This window comes from Micromys minutus, assembly GCF_963924665.1.
Source record: "Micromys minutus genome assembly, chromosome: 1".
Classification (NCBI taxonomy): Eukaryota; Metazoa; Chordata; class Mammalia; order Rodentia; family Muridae; genus Micromys; species Micromys minutus.
In genome coordinates, this window is record NC_137969.1 from 183,333,873 (window position 1) to 183,358,007 (window position 24,135).

At 34.2% G+C, this 24,135-nt stretch overlaps 1 protein-coding gene across 1 annotated transcript in view; it reads left to right on the forward strand.

The window, feature by feature from the left end:
* Positions 1 to 16,987, forward strand: part of AGMO (alkylglycerol monooxygenase) — a 314,763-nt gene extending 297,776 nt beyond the window's left edge. Inside the window, exon 14 of the mRNA XM_080929205.1 lies at positions 16,238 to 16,987. Within this exon, the coding sequence (XP_080785331.1) occupies positions 16,238 to 16,318 (81 nt within the window). The 3' untranslated portion in view covers positions 16,319 to 16,987. The remainder of the gene's footprint in view (positions 1 to 16,237) is intronic.
* Positions 16,988 to 24,135: the final 7,148 nt, after the last annotated feature.

The following is a 24,135-nucleotide window of genomic DNA, read 5'->3' on the forward strand; positions in this document are numbered from 1 at the left end:
TATTAATTATGAAAATCAGAGTGTAGAAAGACACACATGACAAACTTCTCATGCCAAATTCCCATTCTTCCACTTATTCTTGGTCCTAATCTTTGTTGTACATATTTTATTTCTCATTTTATCTTTTATATCTCCATCTGTGGCTCATAGTTCTTTTGTATTTAACTCTTTGTTGTTTTGAAATCTACCTCAAACATTTTTGTTTCATCAGCATATCAGGTTTTAATTTCATCAAGTTCATTTTGCCCTAAGATATTTTATACTTGGTTTACTCTTGTGTGCTATTTTTACAGCTCTTATATATTTTTTCTCATTTATAGTATTGCTTAATTTTCATTAAAACATTTATCATAATTTGGGAGTGAAGAAATGACTTTTCTGTTTAGAACTTGTATTGTACTTAAAGAGAACTACAGTTTTTTTCCTAGAACACATACATGCCAGGACATACACATGCACTCATACACAGAATCAATTATAACATAAACAATATAAATCTTATGATGAGCTTTTTAAAGAATCTTTCCTTACATTTCTAAAATACTCATAACATTTTTTAATATTTGTGATGAGTACTTGAATTATACATATTGCCATCTGGCTTCTCCTTTGTGAAGTCCTATCTCTGTGTGTCTATGTCTCTCTCTCTCTCTCTCTCTCTCTCTCTCTCTCTCTCTCTCTCTCTCTCTCTCTCTCTCTCTCTGAATCTCTTACTCTCTCGCTCTATGTCCCTCTGTATGATTTTCTGACTCTCTGTGCCTTTGTGTCTCTCTGTCTGTGTGTGTACGTGTGTGTGTAAATGTACATGCTTCATGATGCTGTTACACGGAATCCAGGTTTTGATGTTTTAATATAATCTAGAGCATGATTGAGATTTTTACATCACTAAAGTTCTCATATGCCTTACAAAAGCATCTCAATGTAATGTCCATCTCCCTGTCTGTGTCCCTATCAGCTTCCCAAGTTATACTAAGGTTAATGTTATTCTCACATCCTGGTGTCTACTCACAGAAATTTTTCTTCTGTCAGTTTTTATAGTCTTATTGTCTGTGATATGAAGCCAAGCAAACCCTTCTTTAGTACTTCTATGGGCCAGTGGTCCTTCATTTTAAGATTCCTTAATTTTGTTTTTTGGACCATATATAGGCTGATTTTCAGCCATCTTGCATTCACAGATGCAGAGCCCCATACCATAAACCAACTGTAACACCAACACTCCTGACACGTGTTTGCATTCCTTCCTTTTGGTGGTTTCCACAGAATATCTGGCATTTACTCTCTGTTTTCTGGGGTTAGCTACATACTAGATTTCATGAAGGTGTTCTTGTTCCACATTATAGAAGAATTCTTTACATCTATCATATAAGTCACTTTGCAGGAAGTCCTAGTCTATGTGATAAGAGGAACTGTGTTTCACCTTGATTAAAACAAGTTAAAATCATTAACACTACACATCCTTGCATACAATGATGTCTCTGTCCTTGTGCACAGGTCACATGTTTTCTTTTTGCTCTGGATGGCCTCAAATTTACACTCTTACCTCTGTCTCCTAAGTGTCATTTCATGCCAGGCTTGTCACTTTGTTGTTTATATATATATAGGAATAAAATGAGGAGTTAAAGGAAATATCTTCATCTCTTCATCTTCATTAGTTCAATTCAATCAGCTTATAATTTGACTAAATAGAATTTTTACCAAATGCATTTTTTTTATTGCAACAACCCTAATTTCCTTGGTTCTGTCAAGTTTTTGCTGCTGTTTTTCAGATTTGTTTTCTTCTCTCTTTTTTTTTTCTGCTTTAGGTCTACAGATGTTTGATATTATTTTTAAGGTTAGGACAGGAGATACCATCTACAGTGATTAAACTCCAGAATTAATGAGTCAAATTACCAAAGACAAAAATAAAAATTGCATATAATAAATACCCTCCTAAATACTTCTGCTTATGTTTGGTTAATTCTTTACCACTACCCTTGGCTACATGGGAACTGTGGTCTGTGGATATACCCAGTGAGGCTTTTTGACATGATGATTTAGTTGTCTGAAAGGTGTTCTTACTTCCACATCCAGCCAACCAACAACAGTTTCTCAAACCCTTAAATCTTATTAATACTGAAAATTATAAGTTGGATACACATGAAATTCCACTTAAGATTTTTTGTGGTTCTTGACCAGAAATATGTAAGTCAACTGTTATGGTGTAAACACCAAGGTTTTTAAACATTTATTATTAATCACTACTATCTGAATATGTGCCTATTTTACAATACGAGAAAGAGGAGGGAATGGAAATTTTGTGGACTCCTCACATTGGAAAAGTATTGCTTCCCAAAGCCTACTGGAAAGTTTCCCAGGAGGCCATGCAACTCCTTCCTGGGCCTAACTGAGATGGTTTGAAACGCAAGCCATGAATTCTTTCTGATTGCTGTTTGGCCTGAAGGTTTGCTGGAAGCAGCCACATCCTAGTTAGACTGTTTTCCAGGTTTTAAATGCACTAGAGTATGATTGTATTATGTGTTGACCCTGATTTATGTTGAAAGCCCAGGAATATTTTTCCAGAAGAAATGCTTTGTGTATGTGTGAGCCTCTGCGGCCTGGCTTCATCAGAGAACTGACTGGCTCACCTCAGCATGCTGCTCATTTATTCAGATGGCTTGACTCAATAGGAGGAATCTGTGAATATCCAGTGGAATTTGGTAAAATAAATGCCATAAAACAGATAGGGCTTCTTTAGAATATATCGCCATGATGTAATATGTCAATGCTCAATTACACATTTGTATGCACCTTAAAAAAATGTCTCAAGAGAAAAACTGATTGTCATAATACCGTGTTCCAATTAAACCCACATCCTAGGCATTTTGAGTTCCAAATTCCTAAAACCCTCAACTTAATGCTTTCCATGTTGTGGGGTTAATTTACATAAAGATCTGGAGCTCCTGCTGTACTGTTTCAACTCTTAGTAGCTTTGATATTCTCTACACTGCTATACATGATAGTCCAAACTGCTTTTCACCAAGACAAGCTGTGATTAGCAGCATGCGTTAGTCTCACAGAGTGACCACTGACTATATTAAGTTCTAACATTGCCCAGGACTCTGTATTCTTGAGCTTCATCATGCAATTCCTTCAAAAATATCTGTTCTAACTGTATATGTTTTGAAAATTAAATGTACTAATATCATGACAACTGACCTGGCCACCAACCCATGTGGGAGAATGATGGTCAACAAACCAAGCAGTGCTGTCTTGAAGTCATCTGGGAACATGCAATTCACCTCACCAAAGCAAATGGGGTCAAAATAAGACAAGGAAAATGAAAAATGAGAAAGACAAGGAACATTTCTGAATGACAATTCATTCTTCAGATTTAAAAATTGATTTCTCCTTGTTTCCATACTGTTAAATTTTCAACAATATCCATCCATTAAGATTGCCAGGGGCCAAAACAATCTTTGTATTTCAGGGTTCTGTGAAGTTTCCCTGGGGCTTTCATTTCTTAACAGAGAGAAGGATACAGTTAAGTATTCTGTGGCAGACTGATCTACTACTGAGGAGCATACCTGGGTAAAGAGAAAGGATTCAAATATCATTGGACAACATTATCTGACATCAGCAAGGTTCTCTAATAATTGTAAAATCATCATTAAAAACGAACCCACTTAGCTGACCTTTACAAAGACAATTAAGTACATTAAATACATACTAGCATAGTACATGAAGAAGCTCATCTGATAGAAGCTAGAGATTATTGCTAATATTTCTTTTTCCTGATGTTTTACAACTCACTCTCCACAGGAAGGATGCTTTGAATTTCTAGGATTTTACATAGATTTTACACCACTTTCTTCAGTCTAGCACAGTGGTTCTCAATGCATATATATATATATTTACGTGTGTATATATATATATATATATATATATATATATATATATATATATATATAAGAAAATAGGTATAAGCAGATTTTATACACAAAACCATTTATATTTTATAAGTACTGTTTAAAGGATTCTATAGGTAATTTTACATATGAACACCTTCTGTTTCGTATTCTAGCATCATAAGCTGAAAAATTAGCTTCCAATGAACCTCTAGTGATTCCAGAAATATTACAGTGGCCCCAGTATCAGGAAGAATGACCATCAACAAATATTTGTCTATAAGTAACCACAGCTAGAGATAATATCTGAAAACTGTTAATGCCCTAAAGTTTAATTTAGCCTGCAGAAAATATTTTGTGAGTTTTCCACTAAATTTTAGAACATCATTATTATTTTTAAAAGCTTAAGATTCTTTCTCCCTCCCTCTGTTTGCCTCTCTCTGTCTGTCTCTCTGTTTCTCTCTCTCTTATCAGGCTTTATCTATCTCCCCCAAAGTTTGTTCTTCTACAGAAAGAAAAAAGTAGCAACAATGAATCTTGAACTAGGAATGATTTGTAGGTTTTCGTTTTGTAACATGACCAAGGAAATTTATTTTGTATTGATTGAATTATATATATATATATATATATATATATATATATATATATATATTCTTTACTAACATTACAAATGTTATTCCCAGGTTCCTCCTCTGGAATCCCCCTATCCCATCTCCCCTCTGAATGCTTCTCTAAAAGTGCTCTAGTTCTAACCCACCAACTCACTCCCATCTCCCTGCCTGGCATTCCTCTACACTGGGACATCAAGGCTTCACAGTACCAAGGGCCTCTCCTCCCTTTGATGCCTGATAAAGGCCATTCTCTGCTACATATTCCACTGGAGCCATGTGTCCCTCCATGTGAACTGTTTGGTTGGTGGTTTAATCTCTGGGATCTCTAGGGGGTTTGGGTGGTTGATATTGTTGCTCTTCCTATGGGGTTGAAAATTCCTTAAGCTACTGTAGTAACTCTTTCATGGGGACCCAGTTATTAGTCCAATAGTGGCTGAAACCATCTGCCTCTGTATTTTTCAGGCTCTGGTAGAGCTTCTCAGGAGACAGCTATATCAGGCTCCTGTCAGCATGTACTTTTTGCCATCAAAAATATTGTCTGGGTATGGTGACTATTTATGGGATAGAAACCCAGGTGGCATAGTCTCTGGATGGCCTTTCCTTCAGTCTCTGCTTTAAATTTTGTCTCTGTATTTCCTACTGTGAGTATTTTGTTTCCCCTTCTAAGAAGGACTGAAGCATCTGTTCTTTGGTCTTCCTTCTTCTTGAGGTTCATGTGGTCTCTGGATTGTACCTTGGGTGTTCTGACCTTTGGGGCTAATATCTAGTTATCATTGAGTATATACCCTGTTTGTTCTTTTGCGATTGGGTTATCTAACTCAGGATGATATTTTCTAGTTTTATACATTTGCCTAAGAATTTCTCTTTACCTTTGAAATTGAAGTCCTAAAAACCTATATTCTTTACCCAGTACGTGCTGTATTTCACTTTGTGTTCATATCACTGAGCCTCTGCAGAACCCTCAGATTAATCAATGCAATTACTGATACATTATCTGCTATCATGTGGGCAATATTCCATACATTACTTTTTAAAGATGACCGTCCCTAGTATGCCCTGGCTTTGTAAAATTTCAGACAACTGAATGGCACAGACCACTATGTCTGTGGAAATTACAAATCTTTTCTATCTGGGACAGGTAATTTAAGATACCACTTCTCTCTTCAGTTCTAGTCTTTTTATGTTCTCCAGAATGCATAAAGAATTCTTGTTCCAAGGCACTTATATGACTTTTCTTCTGTCCATTTGTGACCTTTTTTATGCCAATACTTTGGGTAAGACATTTATCGATGGTTTTTCCTAAAATCCTGGGAACTTTCTTATAATATCATACTGTGCTGGTAACTTCTATTTTTTCTCTTCTAGAGTTAGAAAATGACTTAGTCATTTTTTGACCAAAAATTACAAATTAGATTTCAGAGCTCTTAGGCAGTGGTTTCATGGAGCATGAGGTTTCGGAGCTTTTAAGACTTTTTTTTTTATACTTTTGACTTGTGATTTTCAAAGATAAAGAGTGAGAGAACCCATTGTGATTAAAAAAATGGCTAGAATAAGTGGGAAGATTACTGAAAGTTTTCCATTTAAAAGCGGTTTGTCAATGGCAAATCTTCTTTGTAAGGTTGAACTTTTAAGTTGATTTCATCTACTTGCCAAGGAAGCTAAAACAGATGATTTACTTTAAGGTCGGTTATACCACATGCCTAAGTGTATGCCTGGACCTGATCAAGAAACCAAAGCTCTACTACTTGCAACAGCATGGTTACAGCTACTGCATTGTGATGTCTCCCCTTAGAGAGCAATTTAGAACGAGAATCAGACAATATGTTGTCTTATTAAAACCCTTTTTTTTATTTTTGTGAAAAAAAATTTAGACCTAAAGTGAAGCTAAATCACACTGGTCTAAAAAAGTTTCCTGCTCTTTACTTTTAGAGATTTTTTTCTCCTTTATCCATTTTGATATGTTTTTTAAAATTATTTTAAACTAGGATAAATGATATGTAGTTTTCATCATATCATCTATTTTTGCATTTATGTGATATGCATGTACTAGGTAACCAATGTTTCTGATGTACATAACTAAAGGTATTAACTAAAGTAATACTTGCATAAAAAGAAGTGTATATTAAAATGTACAAACAGTACTGACAAAAATGTATAATTTTAAGCAAAAAAAGTTTAAAATCTTTACATTTATCTTTGTTTTGCAAAAATAAAGTCGTTTAAAAAAATAAAATAAAAAATGCTTCCTATGTGTCTTATATAATAATAATCAAAATTACATAAAAACAATGGAGAATTACTTATGTGAATAATTAGGGCACATCATTGTTAAGTCTGAGTCACTAACAGCAGTGGTAATAATAACATGAAAGCACACACAGAAGCCAGTAACAGTAATGTTATAGAAACACCATTGAAGCTGTAATAGATTTTCATGTACATTATTTCAATTAATATTTCCAATGAATTTACCATATTATCTTAAGTAAAAATGTAGACTTAAAAGTTTAGTAGCATTAATTATTTATTTAAGATAAAAATCGCATTTCAAATATATTTCTTTGTATCGAAAAAGGAAGAAAGGAAACATTATCTATTGAGGGTTGAGTTCACATGATATTTTGTGCATCTATTTCTATATGAAGGAGGCCCCATGCTATTTTTTTCCAATTGGTATGATATAATTTGCACACCTAGGTAAACCCAAAGATCCTGTAAAATTTTTTCCTTTATAAAATATCCATAACAAACTTTATCCATATAGAGATGAACCAAGAACTGTCTACATTGGCTTCCATGTTGCCAACTTCTTCAAACTTTCATGCTATTTCTATTATTTTTATTTTTGAATTGCAATACCTAACATCACATACTCAATGAACTGAGAGGATGGCATGCTTATTTATTTCAAAGAGCTAGAAATCCAAAATTTTGTCAGTTGTGACTTTAAATTTAGTTACTTTACATTAGCTCTATATTGGAGCTTTTAGTAGTTTTTCAAATAGACATTTGTCTTAAAGTCTCTTGTGGAAAATATAGCAGAGGTGAAGTCTGTGAGCTGCCATCCTGGATCTCCTGATGCATCATCTATATATTCCTCCAGATTGGGCCCCTTTCTTTTGTGGTCCATTATTAGTTGCCCATTCTAATAATTTATCATTCTAGTATTTTTTTCCTCTGAGTTAAATCAATGTTACTTATTACTTCCTCTCAACTCTGTCAATGAGTGTTTCAAGAAACACTTCTACCTTTGAATTGCTATAAGAGATTTTATACAGATATTCCACTATATTATTCAAGATCCTCTGTGAAAGATGTGAATTGTGCATTTTGACTCTTAAATGTCTATACACATATATAAATTGTCACTCAATTTGTGTAGATTCCGTTGGTTTGTGATACATTCTTTAGTTATGTGTTTGCTTTCATACGTAAGTTGTTATTACTATTATCATCATTCAGAACTTAAGAGATGTGTGTTTGGTACAGACTAATGCATTTTAGTTTTCACAGCTTTAAAGCTAGAATATGAACCTTGGATATATGCAGCTCTTGTTTAATCAGGACCTATATCACCAAACTTATTAGAAACAGCTGGGTGTCTGCTGCCTGCTTCTCCCTCTCCTGGAAGTGTTGCCAGAACAGGTAGTCCACATGGAAAGTAAGGGAAAGTTCAGGCATCTGGGGTGTCTCTCAGAAAAGCAGCTGTAGCTTCCTTAGGAAGTTGTCATTATTAGCCATCAGCCACAGCTCTGTATACCCTTGGGTCCAGTTCTGGCATGACTGGCCTAGTAGGATACAGTTTATGACTGAGGACATTCACAGAAAGCCATTTGGGCAGTCCCATCTCTAGCAGGACTCTGAGAAATCCCTCAAGCTGCAAGCCATATGTGGATTGTTGGCTTGCTATTAGTCTACTCTGGAGGCTACCATTTAGTGGGGCTCTAATCATCCCTGTGACGCAAGCAAAACAATGCAAGTTTCTTTTCAAAAAACCTCTCTAAGACTGTTCTATTTTTAACACCAGACACCACTTGTAATTATGTTTGTAAACAGCATTTTATCCTGAAAAATAGGATACATCTTAGGAGAATATTGTTTTTATTTCTTAATTAGTTTACAAATACAAAAAATCAAACATCCTGATAATCACTGCTGAATGTAATTCTGTATTTGTAAACATGTGCCTTTGCAGATTTTAGTATTGTACAAACATTGAATTTTTACCCACCTCTGTGCAAGGTTCAGAACATAAGCTTTTATTCCTGGAAGTACTAAATATCCATTTGTTTCATGATAAGATTCCTGAAAGATCAGTTTGCTGTCATTCATTAAACTCAGAAATGGAATTTTGGTACAAGATTTTGAATAATTTATTTCCGTTTATGGAGCTTATTGAAACACAGTTTTGTTTTAGAATACAAATGTTCTAATCTTATTAGTGAGAAGTAAGTTAGAAATATAGATATATGAGATCTTAGATCAGTTGCCATGGATATCTTGATTAGAAATAATTATTAGAGACAATGAATGACTAGGATCCAGGAAAAAATTTGCTCAAAGTGTTCTGTTGCAAATGTACTGGACATAAGGCAAGGGACCGTGTACTACTAATAAGCTGGCATAATAAAATCAAAGAGAATTGATTTTTATTTATAAGCAAAGCATTTCTGTAGATGTTTAGAAGTACAAAAGAAATGTATGTATCTATGGGGCATTTTTGGAGTGGTGAGAGATTTTCTTTTCCATTTATAAGTGCTTGGATTTAATTCCTATATCTATAAAGAATTTTAATAAAATTAAAAAGTAGAAATTTTATTATTAAAAGTTTAAATTCACTAGTTAAAGATAGAGATAAAGACAGAGACAGAGAGAGACAGAAGCAGAGAAAGGCATTGAGGGAGGGAGAAGGAGAAGGAGAGGAGTAGGAGGAACAGGAGTCCAGTCATCTCTCACTCATTCAGTTTTAGACCATGGTGAGGGCATTTAGAACAGTTTACCCATCAGTAACTTTAATGTAAATAAGTTTTCAGTAAGAAGTGAAACTGGGTAAAGTTCAAGTGCTTGTTATGTGTTGTTCTCTGTTATTAGTTCTATCTTCTTAAAAGCTAAGTCAGGATGCTCATGCCTATGAGTTTGTTTCTACTATTTTGTTTTGTTCTGTGCCTTTCTCACTGACATACAAAGAAAACTATGGACTACTTCATGGTAATTGCAAGTGAATCCCTGGTAAATCTGAACATTGAAAAGTGTGCACTTTATTGTACATGATATTAGATTGTCAGGTTGAGTCCTGTAAAACTGAACATTTTTCTAAAACATTCCTCCACTCAGTGAGTGCACTCTTAATTTCACTTTCAACTTCAAACTGAAAGAATAGTCGTTCAATTGTAGAAAGCAGAAAAAAAACCCACCAAAAGAGCAACAACAACAACAAAAGGTAAGCTTGAATAGTAAGAATATACCAAAATCTTTAGAAACCATAAGAAAAACAATCTGCATAGCATCAGTACTATTGCAAAAAAAATTAATAACTCAGCAACTCAAAATCATACAAAAATTGTATGAGCAGATACTATACTCGGAAAACAAAGCTGAGTAATGTTAATATTCCTAAAAGTTGTGTGTCAATACAGAAAATTAATTCAACCTTTAAATTCAAAGAAGAAAAGTCCACAGATGTTTTTGTGAAATGTTGCATGTATTTTCACTCTATGCTAATATGGTTTATACAATTTCAACCAGATGGGTTTGCATGTACAGTAGCTAATTCAGGCCAATTGTCTTCAGACATGTTCTCTGAATTGTAGGTAGGTTTCATAGAGCTCTAAGTAAACCCTCGTCTTATTAAGAATTTTCGTCATTCCCAAGTGTTTATGTGTTAATTCAAGTGTGGTTTGGATAGAGAGCAGACTAGTTCACAAATAGTGCCAAAAGGAATACACACATTCTTTGGTGGTCTAGACTTTCAAAAGTGTGCATGATATGAGATTGTCAGGTTGAGACTAAAGAGTTTATTAATATTGATTATATATCTCTTGTATCAATAAAACTGTGTTTTTAATGTTTTCATCGGCTTAGCTTAGGGTGAAATAGTACCTGAGTTTTCACAGTATAGAAGTCAGTTTAAATCTTTTAAAAATATGTGACTTCTGATGTTTGAAACATCATCCTAAACCTAGACTTTATTTAAATTCAACAAAGTTGTTTAATGTACTTTTAATTGAAACTAATACCAGGAGATACTTAAAGACTGAAATATATTTTTTCAAACAATTTTCATTTATATATGAGCATAAGAAGCATGTTTCCTTTTTAAGGCTAAGAACTTTAATTTATTTTAATACATAGTAAAAGAACCAGTTCATTTGAAAAGCAAATAGTACTAAATTTTCCAAAGAAGTGATATTAAATATAGTATGGTTATATTATAAAATATTGTTTATAAATTAACACACACACACCATTTCTCAAGACTTCTTAGTAATACTACAGTGTCTGGAAATATATAAGTGATTATCTTGGTCAGTTATAGAGTATACTATAAGCAAGTTCAGTGCCTATCTGAGTCCACAAGTCCGCAATGCTCACAAGTCATTTTTAAAATACTCAAATCATAGTCTTTAAAGTGTTATTTTAGTTTTATTCAGGTAATTGTACATAATTTAGATATTTTTCATGTTTCTATTAAAGTAGTTCTTGCTTATCATTGTTGGCAATTCTCACAGTAGCTAGTAAACTGTTGTTTTTCAGACTTCATTGACATTAGAGAAACATTTTTTTAAAAGTAGATTCTTATTTTATGTATATGAGTGCTTTACCTGAATTGTATACATGTGCACTATGTGTGCCTCGTGCCTGTGAAAGTCAAAAGAGTGCATCAGAACCTCCAGAAATAGCATTACAGATTATTAGGAGTCTCCATACGGGTGATGGAACAGAACAGCAGGTCATCTGCATGACAGCCAGTACTCCTAACTCCAACACAGAGAGCAATATTTGCTCTTCATTTGAAATAGTTTTATTTTAATGCTTGTAATTTATATCTACTAATTATAGTATGGAAAAGGAATAGGTTTAACAGAAAAGTAATATCTTGTATCTAGGCCTCATATACAAGCTGTCAGAGATATGAATGAGTACTGTGCTTAGCATGAATACTAGAAACTTATAGAATTGCACATTTTCTGTAAACTTACACAATTGCCTAAACTTTGATTTTAATGAAATGATGTTTAGTATTCCCCCAAAACACAGTTTCCTGTTTGAATGATTGAGGTATTTCCTTAGTCACTTAGAATAAATGATTCTCACCTATAGAAAATGACTGAACACTTTGGACATACTTGCAGTTGCAAATAGTTTCTGCAATATTTGGAATCTGGGATCATGTTAGAGGTTATATAAATGCTACGGTCCTGAGAAAGTGGACTGTTGGTAGTTCATTGTTGTTGGTTGTTGCTAGTTGTTGTTGGTAGCAGTTTATTAAGTAGTGCTCAAAAAAAAAAAAAAAAAAAAAAAAACCAACAATAAGAATAAATTAGATATCTGACAGAGAAGATCAAACTTTCCCCAAGGTACTTGATGCCCCAAATCAAGGGAAGTAGTCTAATCATATTGTTGCCTGATTTCTGACCCCTGACTTTATTTAGGAATCTCTTTCCTTTCCTGTCCATCCTTTTTATCCTTCCTAATTATGGTTAGGTGTGTAAAAGTGTCGGAGAAAAATGGTGGAGAAGTATAATAGTACAAAGAACTCACAGAGTAGCAAAAGACAAGGTACAGGTTATCCCATAAACATTTATTCTTTTATAAATAATTTAAGAAATTTTATAGCATATGTTTTACCTACAAACTTATACTTAAGTTAAATGGCATTAAAACTCTTTTTTAACCCTCCATAAAAGCTGTTGTACTACTAACTAGCTGTTATTACAATGGCCTACAATTCAAAAAAGATGTTTGTTTCTTTTGGTCTTTTGGTCTCTTTGAATATTTATGCTCAGTGTACCCAAACAAAAAGAGATGAATACGCACAAAGGAATATAAGAAGTCAACCATCTCGGTTTGTGATTTGAGGATTTTTCAACTTTATGGCATGCCATTTGCATGAAATTATTCCTATTTGTATGATTCTCCCTCTAGTAGAGTAGAAGTCTGATTTGATTAAATTTGATCCATTTTCAACAAGGTCTCAGAAACAGACTTAACTGGGAAAGGACAATAGCTCCCACTGGTGTTTAACAGGGATTAGGTGCTCAGATTAGCCACCTGCCAACTGGTGATCTTTTTAGAATGAGGTGGAAGCAACATAGAGAGCATCTGTACAGGTCAAAGTTCAGGCATGAGAGCTGAAGTCCCTGGGAAGTCAGGAAAATAGCCCAAAGACAAGGACCACTAATGATGTGTTAGCACAAGGAGGGCTTGACACTGGGAATGAACTTCCTCTGTGTCATGGTTTGCATCCAGCTGTTCAAACCAAGTGACTTGGCCAGAGTTAGGTTATATTAGGAAGCATTGAATTTGTATATATCAGAAAACATATCTACACGTTAGAGTAACATATAAAAATATGACTTAGAATGCTACAAATCTATTTACTCTGTCATTATGCTTAGCCAAAATATTCTCAGCCTTTATTTTATTTGACTGAGAGATAAATTAATGATCAATTATTGAATGAAACACATTTAATCTCAACAACTATGGAATCACAAATAAACAGCTTAATAAAAGATCAAATAAAATCTGAAAGGAAAAAATTTAATAGAATTGATATCAATAATCAAGTGTTTATGTGAGTTTTATGACAAATAACTATTTCTATTAAATTATTTATTTTTTGTTATATCTGGTAATATAATACATCTAATCATATTTATTCATATATAAAAATAATGTCTTCTACTTTAATATTCCTAAAATAATATCAATTATAAGGACAAGTTTAGAAGGACATGGTTATTTTATGTCATTTCTGTGACCCTTTGTCAATGTCTGTGTTATTACATTTTAGAGGTCTAATTTTCATTCTTAAAATATTGACTGTGAAATCATCTGAGAATCATAGCAGTTATTGACTTTAAAAATTGCAAGTCAAAATTGTTACTCTTAAAACAAAATTATCACTCTGGATGAGATGCTCATGCCATTAATTTTCCTTTCAGAGTTGTCTGTACACAGGGGCTTTCTGGGAATTACTGCAAACATGAAGCACTGCCCTAGCTATTGATCTTCCTGAGATTGCCTGCTAATGATACATTAACACATTGTTGTTCCTACTGCTTCATCCACAAATGACATACCAGTCTCCCAAACTGTGTCATAGGGTTCAGACAACACAGACTGGTCAAGACACCAAGAGTGCCTGACACCAGTATCTGTTCAGCACATTAGTCAATTCTAATTGAGTCATCTGAGATCCACCAACTGGACCTCTTTTTGGAAGGTTAATCTATAGATGCCTCAAACAGAGAAATTGTAAAAACATGAACCCTGCTACTCTGTTGGGTGCTGACTGCATTTGGTCAGGAAGGGTAGGAAACAGTTAATGCTTGGGCTTTGGTAGGAAGGAAGTCTATAAAACCCAACTGGACCAGAGTTTCAATCATGTAATGGCTTTCCATTATTGTGGGTTAGTAACTGTCATAACCTATAATTTTTAACTTTTCACTTTAGGTTTAGTTTAGACTTTTTATATCACTGAGAGGCTAGATAGAAGTATGCATAATCTAAATTAAATCTTCCATACTTTAGGACTAGGAAAAATTACCTTTGTCACATGAATTTTCACATAGAGCTTTGGAGGTACAAGGAAATTAATGTCTAGTTTTCCTCTGTGGAGGAAAACTTTGTGTCCTTAAACATAAGATTTAAACTTAGGAAAATCTTCTATGCCCACATATATTTCAAACTCTACTAGAATGTACTAGTTGTTGGGTTAGTATGATGAAATCCAATAATATATTTACCAATATTACAGACATCATCTCTGATGCTCTTGTGAAGATGTATTCTCAGTTACCCTGTGAACACTAACTCATTTTCAGACACAAAAGGAACTTGCTACTCAGATGTAGGAGGCGTTACAACTCTTCTCTGTCCCTGGTATTATTTAGCCTGGCACTGCCAAGAGAAATCTCATGAGGTCATTTCTCTTGAGTTACAGTCAAAAGAAATAAATTGAAAACCAGCCATTAAACACATTGTGCTTGACTTCAGAAGCAATTCCAAAATGTTAATATTATTCTTGTCTTCTGCTCCAATATACCTACTGATTTTTATTTTATTTTTCATTTTGGGGGGCTTTATAGGCTTAAAGGAATGAACCGAATGAGGGGAACAAACTTATGTGAATAGCCAATACTCTGACTAATGATCATCTAGAAACAACCGGGCGGTTAAAGTGAAGTTTGACAATGCATCACATCTAAGTTTCAATGCTTTCCAAAATTTGTTTTGTTTAATTTGAGTAGTTTGTTTCTTTAATGCTGATGACATTATTTCATTATTCTCATCCTGATAGAAAGGTTATTTGTATGAATTAATGGTTGACTTCAGTTGATGGCATTAGCTTCACATCAGTACCTCACCAGAACATATTCCCATGTTTGCATCTACTGCTTAAGTAGTTTTCCATTGAATATTTTAATGCACCTTTCAGAAATAGTAAATGTCTTCTTGGGGAAAAGAAGCTGGTAGTATTGTCATATTTTGTAGAGGGATTTGTACAGTATAGATAGATACATAGATAGATAGATAGATAGATAGATAGATAGATAGATAGATAGATAGATAGATAGATGCTACTACAATAACTGTCTTGTTGCAAAGTTATTACAATGAGTTTGGTTGATTCTTTCTTTCATCATGAATCTAAAAGTCTCCTAAAATGGAGATCAAGAAGGCAGTCCTATGGTTTAAAAAAAGGCAAAGGGAGAAAGAGTTCACACAGGTGAAATCTTAAGGCACACAACCCACAACCAGTGCATAAACAGGTGCATTATGGGATATAGTATTTAGATTATGCAGAGGATAAACCCTACAGCCGTTATTCTTGCTGGGAAGAGCTGTGCAGTCCTATTGGTATTTTCATACATAATGTTTTAGTGATTTGTTCTGAGTTTATGGTGTTATCCAAAAGCAAGAAATTTAATGGAATCAGCAGGCTGACTTTTTATGATTTAGATATATCTTCAATTTTAAGAAAAATTCTGCAGCTACATTTTAATTCCCAGTGAGATCAAAAGATGGGGAAGACAAATTAGCCACAGTTTTGTGAATTTCATTCCCGCTGAATGAAATTCATGGTTGGCTAGAGTATATTGCCTGAGAGGAAAGTGTTTCTTCAACAATGTTTTCACATATCATATTCCTAAGCCTCCTTAAACTATGGAAGCAATGACATCATCTAACTCACAACACACAGCATTTGGTATCCACAAATGCAGAACAAAAATGGTTTCTATTATGTTCAGTGTCTACTTTATATAACCTGTATCTTTAAATAAGCTATACTTGTAAATATAAGAACAACAACAAAAAGGAGCAAAAACCCTTCTTACATTTATTTTTATCTTCACATAGCGTGCCTTGTTGTTAACTAAATTCCATTCTTGAACAGCTTGCTAAGTTTTAAGTAATTGGACTGCATAAAATTATTTTGTTTGTTTTCTTCCAGGAAAATAATTTAACTCACTGGAACAAAAGTTTTTACTCACTTCTGGTGTTGTCTTTTTTTAGATTTTCTTTTCGGTTTGCATTGCTTTCTGGGGCATAAGAAGCATAAAACAACTCACCTCTGGCTCTTGGAAAAAGCCTTGATGCACATAGGTTTATTCGTCTTGTCAGCTGTCCATGCTACACCACTGTGATACAGAGCCGGATTGGTATCCTACATGGTACCCATAGGAGCTACTTCATTAATGAAAAAAATGAAAGCATTTGTTTACCTATGCTTTTCACATTTGTTTTTATGATGAAATTAATGTGAATTATTTGGTTTTGCTCTTACTATAAACCTAATAATTCATATCCGTTGAGGCTGTATTTGCTTTTTCTCTGTGACAATGAATATGGAAAGAAAATGGTGGCTAAAAGATTTTTAAAGAGTGAAAATTACATTTGTCTTCTTGGATTGACAACTTCTGCTTTAATATTTGTTAAAAGTATACTTAGATACATCTCTGTTATCTTTAAAATGTATTGCTGTCTGTGTGAGCCTGTATCTGCCTCAGCAAATGAATCATCTGTAGTGGTGCACTATATAAAAACACACCAACTACATGAAGATTAGAATGGAAAAGAATAAACTTATTCATCAGGTTAATCTACACTACGGATTTCTACAAAGTTGCATCAGTGTGTGGCAGCAACAGGAAGAGGACCTCATAATTCATGCTGTTTCAAACGATCATAATACTGATAATAAAATTATCTCAGCAGAATTCACAAAGCTCGTTTGTGTACAATGATTATTAAGATTTCAAAAGCCTATTATATGTTTCATTTGGAGAGAACTGACAGAGCTAAGAATTGAGTTCAGAAAAGCATCGCACAAGTCTTTGAAAAATAAGAAGTATTCATTTCTTTTAATATTTATTAGACAATTTCACGTGAGAATTTTCGCAGTCCAAGTCAAAAGTGCTAATCTAAATTAATGACTTTCATTGCTCTTAATTTATATGCGTCCTGGAGACTAAATGGTTGCTTTGTTATAAGAATGTTACTTAAGATCACAAGGAAGAAGCAAAGGAAGATGTCAGTTAATCAGTTTTCAGGTGCTTGTGCACCCATGAGACAGGACTACAGCACATTTACTTTTCAAGCTGGGACTGCAAAAGAAGATTAACTTTGCATAATGAAAATATTAGTTATAATCTCAAGCATCAGAAGTGGGTTTGGCTTTTCTCTGTTCTTGTTTTTATACTTCTTAATTAAACACAGGCATCAGGAAAATTCTGACGTCCAAAGCAAATATTAAGTCCTGTTTCAGTGCCTCACTAACAGGAATGGCTGGCCTTCACAGGTATAGAGCTACCTTACAGCAGGGAGCCCTCTGCTGGTGCAAGATTATTAATGTATCATTAAAGTTCTTGAGATACATATTATATGTTCTCAAGAATGTCTGTGCTAGAAGATACATCATTCACTTATGTGAAAATTACTTTTATAGATCCTCAAATTTTTATTTAGCATGTCATAAGAGTTTCATGGAGGAGATAGATAGAAAAGAGAGACCAAGAGGTAGAGACAGACAGACAGGTAGACAGAGATAGAGGAGAGAGAGAGAGACAGAGGTAGAGGGAGAGGAAGAGGGAGGGGGGAGAAAAAGGAGAGGGAGATAGAAAATATACAGGGGTAGTTTAAAATGACTTTAATCATGAAAATAATTCATGTGCAACAGTATTTTTTAAGAAACTCACATGCATTTCTTATGTCATTTATAACTTAATTTTGTTCTGTTTGATTCGAATCACTTTATTTTAGAAATATAGCTATTTTCAAGTTACTAATTTCCAAGTCTTTGAATATAAATATGATTCACAGACAGGTCATGTGCCCAGAGCTTCCATGCATGAGATAGGACTTTTATTCACCTTCAACCTTGCTAATTTTCCAGCCCTATTTTCTCTGGCAAACACTAATGCATGGTGACAGATCATGAAACTCTTAGTAATATTATAAATTGATCTTGAATTATTCCATGTAATTTATGCTGGCTCTTGACTGGAAGGACTTTAATTGTCCCTATTTCTCTCTTTCTCTCTCAAGAGGATAGCACTAAATATAGAGCTTGTCCGTTACTCGTTTTTGATGGTGAGGTACACTCTGTCTTTGCAATAATCACAGAGACACTCAGTCCCGCTTATCTACCTAAGGAGCCAAAATGGCAAGGTGTTTATAGGGTGAAACTCTATAAGCAATAGTTAATGGAACATCTAAATTATTGTAGAAACAAAGATTGTAAAACCATTTTGGAGAAATCTGAGGAAGATTAAATTATTTACCCAATGTCACCATGGAACACAGTAGATGCCAGTTATTCTTTAAATTCTCTAAATTACAACAGCAAAGACAGGAATACTTCTTCATTTCCTGTTACAAAGGATTCTGATAAAAACTCAAGGATTACAGGCTCAGAAGATCAGGTACAGAGTATGTCATGACTCTTCAATTTTATGTTCCCACTTCAAAAAGATTGAAAGAGAATTCTGTGTGTAATAGTTCAAAAGGTTTATACTTCCTGGGCTTTTAAACCTTTTCCAATTGATGTCCTAATTAGCTTTCTATTTTTGTGAAAAAGACCATAACCTAAAGCAACTTGGGGAGAAAATGATTTATTTCATCTTACACTTCAGGGAGCAGTCCATGACTGAGCACTGAAACAAAAATCTGGGACAACATTTACTGGCTTGCTCCCCAAGGCTTATTTAGCCTTCTTTCTCAAACATTAGAGCAAAGGGTACCACTTGTCAACACTGCCCACAGTAGTCTTTATCCTCCAATATCAATCATCAATAAAAATAAATGTCATGCAGAGTATCAAACCTTAAAAAAAAGAAAAAAAAAAGCAAGTACTGACACAATTGTATTTGTATACATTTATGAAAAAATGTTTAAATTTTTTTCTTTTATCTTTGTTTTTTAAAATAAAGTTAAAAAAGAAATAAATGTCATGGACTAGCCTACAGATAACCTAATAGAAATATTTTCTCATTGTTGGCGCTTTGATCCAGGTGGCCCTAGCATGTGTCATGTTGACACAAAATATGACCACGACAATTGGTAATGTATTATTATGTATAAGCTTGTTATAGAGAAAAAAGTTTATTTCTGTTCTTAGTCTGTCTTTATCTCTAGAATTTTTCATTTGTTTTCCTGCTATTAGTTAACTTAGATATATTTTAGTTGAACTTCAACTAATCTTCACAAGGCCACACTATTTTGGATATGCAATTCTGTAAATGCATTCAGAGACTCAACAAGCCAGCAAACTGAATAAGCCCTTCTAATATTTAGGATTCTTCGCTTATATACTATTCATCAGTTTCCAAAAATCTCAGGCTATTTTAACATACAATTAACTATTTAGTGAGGAAATTACAATAGAAATACTGAGAGGTATTCCTTATCACACAGTAAGTGTTATGGTCCAAAATTATGCAATCTATAAATGAAAGCAGCAGTAACCAGAATCTGTTCCTTTTGTCTTTCCCACACCCCATTTTCTGAAAACACCCATGTAAAGCTAAAAGACACAGTGCATCTTAGCTTCCATAATTGTAAAGTATTGTTCATGTCACGATTTTCAGCAACTCTGTGGGAGCAAAGGCTTTATCTAAGCTTGCCTCCAAGGAATGAGATTGGCAACATTGTATCCATGATCAGAATACATAGAACCAAATCTCATTTTGCCCTCTGTCTCTTTTCAATAGCATAGCAGTGTAGTCCCTTTTTTTACAAAAGACAAAATCATAAAAGGTTACCTCAAAATAAAATGTTTTTCTATTGTCTTTGTAACCAACCACTCTATAATTGGGTTTAAGCCCTACTCTATGAGATGTAACCAGTGGCTGACACTGCTCAGGTGGAGAACCTGAGTTTAGATAGGCAATGGCCTAGGAGGAAATATTATTGTTCTGCTGAAGGAATATTTAAATGAAGTGACTCCAATCGACAGTCTGCTATACCCATACATCAGTGACTTATTTATCTATCTTCAGAGAGGCATTCTCCAATCGCACATGGGAATTAAAATAGAAACCTAGATCTGAATAATTTCCAGAGAGTGAGTGACTTTGGAGAATAGGATATCTTTATCAAACCTCCTGCAAGATTTCAGGAAGCTCTGCTGAAGAGGAGGCAGGAAGATTGTTAAAGCCACAGGTAATGGATGACTCCAAGGATCGGTGTCTTTCAGGTACAGTGAGTGATGCACATCTGAACTAACAGACTGGAGTGGCCTGCATGGGGCCTGCACAGGTTTAAGCCAGTTGTCACCCAGTGCTGACCAGTGGAAGTAAACAGACTCTTTCTGTCCTAACAAAGAAGTTGTCTCTAATTGGCATCTGCTTGCAATGGAAATAATAATGTTCTGTAATGGAGTCTCACTGAAAAGGGTAACTATGTTCAACAGTATAGACCAACACAAAATTAAGTCAATGCTATTATTGGAGACCTTTTGCCTCATACTGCTTGTTTGGACATTTTACTGATCTTTGGCTTACTCATAAGATTTCTGGGTTTTTTTGAGTTTTTTTTTTTTTTTTTTTTGCTCATGTGTATATGATTTTTTTAAGTGTTCTAATTTTCTTGGACTTTTTGCTTCTTTGTTCACTGGACACAGAATGTGCAAATAGAGAGCTGGAAAGGATCTCCAGAGTTTGGAAAATGGGAAAAGGAAGATTAAAGTATATTGTATGAAAAATAGTTTCAGTTAGAAGCAAAAAAATAAAATAAAATTAAAACTAAAATATTTAAAATAAAAGTATAATAACATGTTCTGTCTTTGATGTTCAGTGTTTTGAAATTTCACTGCTCTCTTGCCATTGAGTCCACACCTTACAACAAATGCTGGCATCTGGAATCCACTGTTTAATTATGGATAATTATAATGTGGTTACAAGTACATGATTTGGATATCTTCCTATCAATAAGTACAAAGTTCCAATCAGCATATATTTTTACTATTTATAACTTAACAAAAGAAACAGGGATTATTTTTTATTCAATAATTATCCATGTTCTCTTCCCTAGACCCATCCTCCAGCACCAGTGATTGAACTCTGGGAATCTCCCATGCAAGGAAAGTACTCTATCCTTAAGCTACATCTCTTTCTTTCATATAGGGATCTTTCCAGAAATGTAAATGCATGATGGTAACCTTTATTTGACTGCCCTATATTAGGCTTCAGAACAATGTATTTCAAAGTTATCTTCATGATGACACACTGAGCTTTTGTATAAGTAGTCTAAAGTAGAACAGGAGCACTTATCTTCCTAAAATGTGCAAGGTGCTATGTTCTATTCCCTGAACATGTGGAAGGAGAAAGTTCTTCAAGCTCTACTATTATAGTATATGGCAGAGTTGCTGATATAGTAAAGATCTTAACAATGATAAAGAGGTGGTGGTGGTGAGGTAGGCATGAGGTTTAAGAATGTCACAGGATGTAAGTGTCTGCATCTGTCCCAGTCAGCTACTTTTTGGGCTTCTTGGAGGATAGCTATGATAGGTTCCTGACTCAACCAATGGACTGAAGTTAGGGACTACTATAATTGAACTAGGGAAAGGCTAAAAGAAGCTGAGAGGCTTCCTACTCTATAGGAAAACCAGCAGTCTCAACCAACCTGGACCCATCAAATCCCTCAGACACTGAGCCACCCATCGGGGGCACAAGTTGGTCTGAGGCAACTGACACATATACAGCACTGGACTGCTTGGTCTGGCTTTAGTGAGAAAGGATGTGCCTAACGCTGGAGAGACTTGAAGCCCTAGGGAGTGAGGAGGACTGACAGGGGGTAGATTGGGTGAGGGACATCCTCTTGGAGACAGAGGGAGGGAGGAATGCGAAAAGGAACTGTGTGTGTGGGTAGACTGGTAGGGGTGTAATGACTGGAATCTGAAAACATAAAAGTAATTATAAAAAATTAAAAATAAGTTACAGGCAATGCATCATTGAATATCTCAATAAGTATTTAGATGTCACCCATATTTAAACATGGAATTATTTTATATATGCTTTAAAATAAATTAATTCTGAAAGTGTTCTAGCAGGGGAAGTTTCAGAAAGATGGGGAGTGACAAGCTATGGGATAGAGAAAGGCATATGTTTGAGAAATGTGACCATAGCTCCTGTTTCTGTCTGTGTTCTGTAAATTAAGCACCACTGAAAGTATTATAAACACTATATTGCAGGTCTAGTTTTTGCCACATTCTCTTGTATTAATGTGAGATATTCATAAGCAGTAGAGAGTTCTTATTTAATAGCATAATAATTATAATTGATTTTCATATATAATGATTTCTGCTCATTTGCCATCCAATCCAGAAAAAATGCATCTAGCACCTATCTTTGGTGCCCAGAATACATTTTAACTCATAAGGAAATTGATGCATGATATGCCTATCTGTGTTTAAGCATGGCTAATTCTTTCTAGGGAGCAATTATTAAGGAAAACTTCCAAAATAGCACCTAACACACAAGTGACACTTTACAGAAGCATCACTGAAAAAAAAAATTAACAAGCTACCAATTTGCATTGATGGCTCTCTCAAAATTAAAGATACATACACAGTAAACTCTGTATTGAAGAGTTCTAAGAAATTTTGAGCTGAATGTGTAGCTTGCATGAATGTTTATCAATCATCGTGATTCACAGTGTCATGAGAGGTTAGTAATAATAGTTATTACAGGATATAGAAAAAGATGAACCAAGTAGCAGTATGCTTATTTTAAAAGTTGGTGCTTTCCTTAAGAGGATCACGTCTACAGGATATGTTTTAGCACAGGGAACTGCTATCGGCACGTAGCATGAGGAAATAGATTTTTGTTCATTCATATTAAAAGAATTCTCTCTCGGTTCAATTCACTTATTTAACATTTACAGTCTCCTAGTGCACGAACATAATTAATGGCCTTACTCCAGAAGCAGCAGCCAATAAGATCAATTACAGGACGATAAGCTGGTCTCACATATTGCAGCAAAAGAACAGCCATTCAACCACATACGAGAGTCATTGACAAGGGGTTCATCACATTAAATATGAAAAATCTACCATTATTGTATCAATCAATGTCTAATAGAGAAAATCAAAATATTTGTTGATGGAGAGATGAATACAAATTATGATCAATAATAGTATGGTAAAAGTATTTTTGCTCTTATTTAAGAAGCTAGTAATGTCTGTATTGTTATATGTATGATTGTTGGGATTCTGAGAGATATATTAATAACCGAGAATATTTTATACACACGGGATAGTGAATTATCTAGAGAGGTGCTTGTTAAAATAGTAACATAGAAAGAAAGGTTTTATAATTTCTGCCAGACAGAGTGAGTAGTGTGTGATATGTCAAAGAGCCTTTGGTGCTGGCGATTGTAGCGTAGCTTTGCCTATGTTAAGCAGGTGCTCTGTCATTGAATGATGCATATCATGAATAGCTAAACAGGGAAACCTATTGTCTCAATCAATAGTGGTATATTTATTTAAAGTCTGCTAAATTATGTTGGGACCTTTTCAAGACTAATTGAAAATTTTTCCAAAAAAATATGAATGAGCGCTAACAAAATTTGTGAGGTACGAAAGCTGCAGCTGATACTTGCAAATTGAAAGCAAAACTCATAAACAAGAAATATGAAAATCCATCTCTATGGAAAAAGGAAAACACTGAACATATTAAAAATAAAGTGTGATATAAGACTTAGTTCTTAAATTCAATATCTTGATAATATGAGATATATATCTCATATGAGATAATATATAATATATGTCTATATTATACTTTAAATAAAATACAAACTGATATGCTATTTTAAAAGGATTAATTTATGTTAGACATTGAAAAGAAATAAGGAGCTCAAAGGCCAGAAAATTTGTAGCAGCTGGGTTTACTGAAGTCTTAAAAAGATGTCAAAGG